At 43.9% G+C, this 7,500-nt stretch overlaps 1 protein-coding gene across 1 annotated transcript in view; it reads right to left on the bottom strand.

Annotated features, from left to right (window-relative positions):
• Nucleotides 1–3,059: 3,059 nt before the first annotated feature.
• The window catches only part of LOC141272310 (gastrula zinc finger protein XlCGF66.1-like), an 81,527-nt gene continuing 77,086 nt past the window's right edge, over nt 3,060–7,500 (bottom strand). Inside the window, exon 5 of the mRNA XM_073682885.1 lies at nt 3,060–3,223. Within this exon, the coding sequence (XP_073538986.1) occupies nt 3,075–3,223 (149 nt within the window). The 3' untranslated portion in view covers nt 3,060–3,074. The remainder of the gene's footprint in view (nt 3,224–7,500) is intronic.

The following is a 7,500-nucleotide window of genomic DNA, read 5'->3' as shown; positions in this document are numbered from 1 at the left end:
TCCAGAAACGAGCAGTAATGGATGTTGTGAAGTGAAAATGCAAATATTCCATTATAGTGGGCAGTACATTGTAGTGTCCGGTACATTGCAGTGCCCTTACGTTGTAGAGCCCAGTACATGATTCCCAGCTAGTGCTTTCTGGAGAAATAAATTGGCTCTCCCCGCTACAGTAATGCCAAACATGTGGATGCTAACTGCACACGGTGGGGCCCAGGAGGAAGGGGCATTTCGATTTGGGAGCGCAGATGTCACTGGATTTCTTTAAGTGGGAGCCAAGTCACTTTTCCAGAACCTTTGTGCTACCAGTAATATGGATACCCCCTATATTACTGTTTACAGATGATGAACCTGAGTGGGGACTTTCTTTTTCTGTGGGTTGAGTAGAAGCTCTTAATATTGGCATTTTGGGGTACAGAACATTTTGGATAATATTTATCCTGTGCAGTACGCTGAACACTTACAGTGAGTACAGAAAGTATTCAGACCCCTTTAAATTTTTCACTCTTTGTTTCATTGCAGCCATTTGGTAAATTCTAAAAAGTTAATTTATTTTTCTCATTAAAGTACACTCTGCACCCCATCTTCACTGAAAAAAAGGAGAAATGCTGACAATTTTGCAAATTTATTAAAAAAGAAAAACTGAAATATCACATGGTCATAAGTATTCAGACCCTTTGCTCAGACACTCATATTTAAGTCACATGCTGTCCATTTCCTTGTGATCCTCCTTGAGATGGTTCTACTCCTTCATTGGAGTCCAGTTGTGTTTAATGAAACTCATAGGACTTGATTTGGAAAGGCACACACCTGTCTATATAAGACCTCACAGCTCACAGTGCATGTCAGACCAAATGAGAATCATCAGCTCAAAGGAACTGCCCAAGGAGCTCAGAGACAGAATTGTGGCAAGGCACAGATCTGGCCAAGGTTACAAAAGAATTTCTGCATTACTCAAGGTTCCTAAGAACACAGTGGCCTCCATAATCCTTAAATGGAAGAAGTTTGGGACCACCAGAAGTCTTCCTAGACCTGGCCGTCCAGCCAAACTGAGCAATCGTGGGAGAAGAGCCTTGGTGAGAGAGGTAAAGAAGAACTCCAAGATCACTGTGGCTCAGCTCCAGAGATGCAGTACGGAGATGGGAGAAAGCTCCACAAAGTCAACGATCACTGCAGCCCTCCACCAGTCGGACCTTTATGGCAGAGTGGCCAGATGGAAGCCTCTCCTCAGTGTAAGACATATAAAAGCCCGCATAGAGTTTGCTCAAAAACACATGAAGGACTCATAGACTATGAGAAATAAGATTCTCTGGTCTGATGAGACGAAGATAGAACTTTTTGGTGATAATTCTAAGCGGTATGTGTGGAGAAAACCTGGCACTACTCATGACCTGCCTAATACAATCCCTACAGTGAAACATGGTGGTGGCAGCATCATGCTATGGGGGTGTTTTTCAGCTGCAGGAACAGGATGACTGGTTGCAATTGAAGGAAACATGAATGCGGCCAAGTACAGCGATACCCTGGATGAAAACCTCTTCCAGAGTGCTCTGCACCTCAGACTTGGCCGAAGGTTCACCTTCCAACAAGACAATGACCCTAAGCACGCAGCTAAAATAACAAAGGAGTGGCTTCAGAACAACTCTATGACCATTCTTGACTGGCCCAGTCAGAGCCCTGACCTAAACCCAATTGAGCATCTCTGGAGAGACCTGAAAATGTCTGTCCACCAACGTTCACCATCCAACCTGATGGAACTGGAGAGGATCTGCAAGGAAGAATGGCAGAGGATCCCTAAATCCAGGTGTGAAAAACTTGTGGCATCATTCCCAAGAAGACTCATGGCTGTACTAGCTCAAAAGGGGGCTTCTACTCAATACTGAGCAAAGGGTCTGAATACTTATGACCATGTGATATTTCAGTTTTTCTTTTTTAATAGATTTGCAAAAATTTCTACATTTCTTGTTTTTTTTCAGTCAAGATGGGGTGCAGAGTGTACTATAATGAGAAAAAAATGAACTTTTTAGAACTTACCGAATAGCTGCAATAAAACAAAGAGTGAAAACTTTAAATGGGTCGAAATACTTTCCGTACCCACTGTACATCAGGGTTTCCATCTAAATCTACAAAATACATGATTCAGATGACACCCCCGAGGGATCCATTCAGAATAATGAGGCAGCAGAGTTACACCGGACTCCGTCTAGCCTCTGGTCGACTGCGCTTTTATGCACGCTGAAAAAGATGGACATCACTGGATCATAGGCCAGACGGCGTCCACAGCGCCTCATTATACGGAATCTTCCCCCGGGGTTCTGTCCAAATCGCAATCTCAGTCATTTATATGGCAGCATGAGACTTGTGTAAGAACAATATGAAAGTAAAAGATGGAAGTAATATTAAAAAACACAATTAGGAAAATTAAAAATGTGCTTATTAAATCATTAAGAAGAGGTGTGAATGCGGCCCAGTTATTCATCGGTGCGCAACCGGACTCTGTACAAGAGCAGCCGCGCCATCACCGGACGCTTCTGCTGTTATGTGGACGGCGGATAAAGCTTCACTGCACCGGAGACTTCATACAATATCACACACCGGTCATCGTCAGGCGCCGCTAATCATACTCACATGCCAATCATCATCGTCATACGCCAGTCATCATCATCACACGCCGCTAATCATAGTCACATGCCAATCATCATCGTCATATGCCAGTCATCATCATCACACGCCACTAATCATAGTCACATGCCAATCATCATCGTCATACGCCAGTCATCATCATCACACGCCGCTAATCATAGTCACATGCCAATCATCATCATCACACGCCGCTAATCATAGTCACATGCCAATCATCATCATCACACGCCAGTCATTATTACACACCTGTGGAAACATCTACCGGAATCTCCTCCTTCCCGTCACTCACACACGGCTGATCCCTCCTCGTCATCACTTCTTCTTCTGTCTCGTCCTTCACTTTATTCTTAGTTGAATCTTCCTCCTGATATATCAGATGTAACAATCAGCACAATACAAGAAACCACCAAAATTTGTGACATCTATGACCTCGATCAGAAATGTCCCCCATATACAGATCCGGTACAGGGCTCAGCACCGTCTACCTGATGACTCTCCGGGATGTTGTGATTCTCCTCTGGACAGTCCTGGGGATACAGAGGACGGGGACATCTCTCTGGTGGATTTCTTTCCATGAGTCCATCTGTAGGAAACACATAGTGACAGAATACAGTGACATGTAAAAGTTTGGTCACCAATGGTCAAAATTACTGTTATTGTGAACAGTTAAGTTGAAGATGAAATAATCTCTAAACGGCCTAAAATTAAAGATGACATTTCCTTTGTATTTTAGGCAAAACAATAAATAATAAATTATATATATTTTCATCTTTTACATTTAAAAAAAAAATTCAATAAGGGAAAATGGGCAAATGCAAAAGTTTTGGAACCCGGTAAGGTTAGTACCTAGTAGCGCCCCCTTTTGAAAGTATCACAGCTTGTAAATGCTTTTTGTAGCCAGACAATAGTCTTTCAATTCTTGTTTGAGGGATTTTCATTCATTCTTCCTTGGAGAATTCTTCCAGTTCTGTGAGATTCTTAGGTTGTCTTGCATCGTCTGCTATTTTGAGGTCTAGCCACAGATTTTCAATGATGTTCAAATCAGGGGACTATGAGGGCCATTGTAAAACCTTCAGTTTGCGCCTTTTGCCGTGTGTTTAGTATCATTATCATTTGCCATCCTCTTTTCACCTCCAGCTTTTTTGCAGATGGTGTTATGTTTGCATAAAGAATTTGCTGAAATTTCATGGAATCCATTCTTCCCTCTACCCGTTCCCTGTGCCATTGGCTGCAACACAACCCCAAAGCATGATTGATCCACCACCATGCTTAATGGTTGGCGAGATGTTCTTTTCCTAAAATTCTGTGCCCTTTTTTCTCCACACAACTTTGATCATTGCTCTATTTTAACCTCATCAGTCCACAAGACTTGTTTCCAAAACGCATCAGACCTTCTTAGATCTACTTTTGCATACTTCTGACGCTGAATTTCATGGTGAGGATGCAGGAGAGGTTTTCTTCTGATGACTCTTCCATGAAGGCCACATATGTGCAGGTGTCTCTGAAGAGTACAACAATGTACCACAACTCCAGAGTCTGCTTAATCTTTCTGAAGGTCTTTTGCAGTCAGGCGGGGGTTCTGATTTGCCTCTCTAGCAATCCTACTGAAAATTTGCTTGGTCTTCCAGACCTTATCTTGACCTCCACTGTTTCTGTTAACTGCCAATTCTTTATTACATTTTGAACCGAGGAAAGGGCAACTTGAAAACGCTTTGCTCATAGCCTTCTCCTGCTTTGTGGGCCTCCACCATTTTCAGAGTGCTAGACAGCGGATTAGAAGAAGCCATGGCTGCTGTTTTTTGGCACATTGTTAGAGTAGGCTGGGTTTTTATAAAGCTGGCCTTTCCTAACGATGATAGTGAACGAGCCCTAACCCTAACAGGCTAAGTAAGGTCTGAATCATTGGTCAAAGTTATCTGAGCACACAAATGTCCAAGGTTAATACAAAGGAAATGTGCCATCTTTAACTTTAGGTCTTTTAGAGATCATTTCGTCTTCAACTTCCTTAACTGGTCACAATAACAGTAATTTTGACCAGGGGTGCCCAAACTTTTACATGCCACTGTAGATTGTGTCATGCAATGATGGAAGTAGTAGTAGATGACCACAGAACCGACATGACAGTCTCCTCTCCTCACCCTGCTGATCGGCCCATATTGCGGTCGCCTCTTGTGCTCCATGTATAACCTCAACCTTAATATCAATCAGATCTTCACCCTAAACAGAACAATGGAAGATGAGCTCAGGTCCAATCACTTCATGGTCAGATGTTGTGGGGACTTCAGTGTCATCTACCTGATGATCCTCCGGGATGTTGTGATTCTCCTCTGGACAGTCCTGGGGATACAGAGGATGGGGACATCTCTCTGGTGGATTTCTCCTCCTGGATCCATCTCTGGAGACACAGAGACTGAATACATGACCTGCCGTGTATCTGTATATACAGTGCCTACAAGTAGTATTCAACCCCCTGCAGATTTAGCTGGTTTGATAAGATGCAAATAAGTTAGAGCCTTCAAACTGCAAACGAGAGTAGGTTTTATGAACAGAAGCATAAATCTTACAAACCAAAAAATTATGTTGCTCAGTTGAATTTTATTAAATTTTAAACATAAAAGTGTGGGTCAATTATTATACAACCCCTATGTTTAATATTTTGTGGAATAACCCTTGTTTGCAATTACAGCTAATAATCGTCTTTTATAAGACCTGATCAGGCCGGCACAGGTCTGTGGAGTTATCTTGGCCCACTCCTCCATGCAGATCTTCTCCAAGTTATCTAGGTTCTTTGGGTGTCTCATGTGGACTTTATTCTTGAGCTCCTTCCACAAGTTTTCAATTGGGTTAAGGTCAGGAGACTGACTAGGACACTCCAACACCTTGATTTTTTCCCTCTTGAACCAGGCCTTGGTTTTCTTGGCTGTGTGCTTTGGGTCGTTGTCTTGTTGGAAGATGAAATTACGACCCATCTTAAGATCCTTGATGGAGGAGCGGAGGTTCTTGGCCAAAATCTCCAGGTAGGCCGTGCTATCCATCTTCCCATGGATGCGGACCAGATGGCCAGGCCCCTTGGCTGAGAAACAGCCCCACAGCATGATGCTGCCACCATCATGCTTGACTGTAGGGATGGTATTCTTGGGGTCGTATGCAGTGCCATCCAGTCTCCAAACGTCACGTGTGTGGTTGGCACCAAAGATCTCGATCTTGGTCTCATCAGAACATAGAACCTTGAACCAGTCTGTCTCAGAGTCCTCCAAGTGATCATGAGCAAACTGTAGACGAGCCTTGACATGACGCTTTGAAAGTAAAGGTACCTTACGGGCTCGTCTGGAACGGAGACCATTGCGGTGGAGTACGTTACTTATGGTATTGACTGAAACCAATGTCCCCACTGCCATGAGATCTTCCCGGAGCTCCTTCCTTGTTGTCCTTGGGTTAGCCTTGACTCTTCGGACAAGCCTGGCCTCGGCACGGGAGGCCACTTTCAAAGGCTGTCCAGGCCGTGGAAGGCTAACAGTAGTTCCATAAGCCTTCCACTTACGGATGATGCTCCCAACAGTGGAGACAGGTAGGCAGGTAGGCCCAACTCCTTGGAAAGGGTTTTGTACCCCTTGCCAGCCTTGTGACCCTCCACGATCTTGTCTCTGATGGGCTTGGAATGCTCCTTTGTCTTTCCCATGTTGACCATGTCTGAGTGCTGTTCACAAGTTTGGGGAGGGTCTTAAATAGTCAGAAAAGGCTGGCAAAAGAGATCTTTAATCCACACATGTGAAGCTCATTATTCTTGGTGCCTGAACTACTTCTTAATACTTTAGGGGGACCAAACAGAATTCTTGTGGTTTGAGGGGTTGAATAATAAATGACACTCTGAATTAACTTTTAACGTTTAAAAAAAAAAAAAAAAAATTTGCTGCAGTGCATTTCCCACTTCCAGGCTGATCTACAGCACAAATGTCACAATGCCAAGTTAATTCCGCATGTGTCAACCAGCTAGATCTGCAGGGGGTTGAATACTACTTGTAGGCACTGTATAGGAGACTCGTCTCTCAGAACTAGTAATTCTTTGTTTATGTATCAGGGAATAAATTACATTGTTGTGGTCCTCACCCTCGGTACCAAGGACCCAGCACATTGTGGCCTCAAGTATGAAGTGATAATCAGCGAGGCCAAAGCTTAATGCTCTGCAGAGAGGATGAGGACCCTGAGGAGAGGGAGAGAGAAGACCCTCGTCAGACAGATGAAGGAACCGTACTAAGAAACACAACTTCTCCAAGTTTCGTCTCCAGGGATGGAACCACAGAGGAGCTGGAGAAAGCTCCACATTTCTATCCATTGGTTTCTTCTCTCCTAATTCACTGTATGGAGATTGGGGGAAGGACGGTGACCATTTACCAGTGATTGTTTTTTTGAGAGCTCATGATGTCACCATGAGGACACGGCCTCCCTCCTGGACAAGATCCTCTGGGATCACTAAGAGGAGAGAACCTGATCTATTAAAAGATGAGTTACTGCGTTTTTCTTCTTCTTTAAATAGAGATAAATCTCAACATCCGCCTCGGTATAAACACTTAAATAAGCAGCAAGTTCTGTGTTTGTCTCTAAAAGGAGGAAAAAAGGCACATGTACGACTAACGTACGAAGTCACAGAACCCGGAAAGACGGTGTTGTGGGGAGCACCCGGTACACAGCGGTTAGTACCTATCAAGTGTAGAAAGGACAACTAGAGAGCAGGCACCGGGGTCATGGGGGCTTACTGATGCACACGAGGAGCCAAGGAGAGATTGTCTGGTCAGACTCCACAGAAAAGCTCCATAATACATATTCTTCTGAACAAACATCCCTTTAACCCCGTCACTCTCG

The sequence above is a fragment of the Phyllobates terribilis genome, unplaced genomic scaffold (genome assembly GCF_046119375.1).
Source record: "Phyllobates terribilis strain yellow unplaced genomic scaffold, ASM4611937v1 Scaffold_1__5_contigs__length_1240528914, whole genome shotgun sequence".
In the NCBI taxonomy this organism is placed as follows: Eukaryota; Metazoa; Chordata; class Amphibia; order Anura; family Dendrobatidae; genus Phyllobates; species Phyllobates terribilis.
The sequence above is the reverse complement of the archived record's forward strand: the minus strand, read 5'-3'. Positions and strand labels throughout refer to the sequence as shown.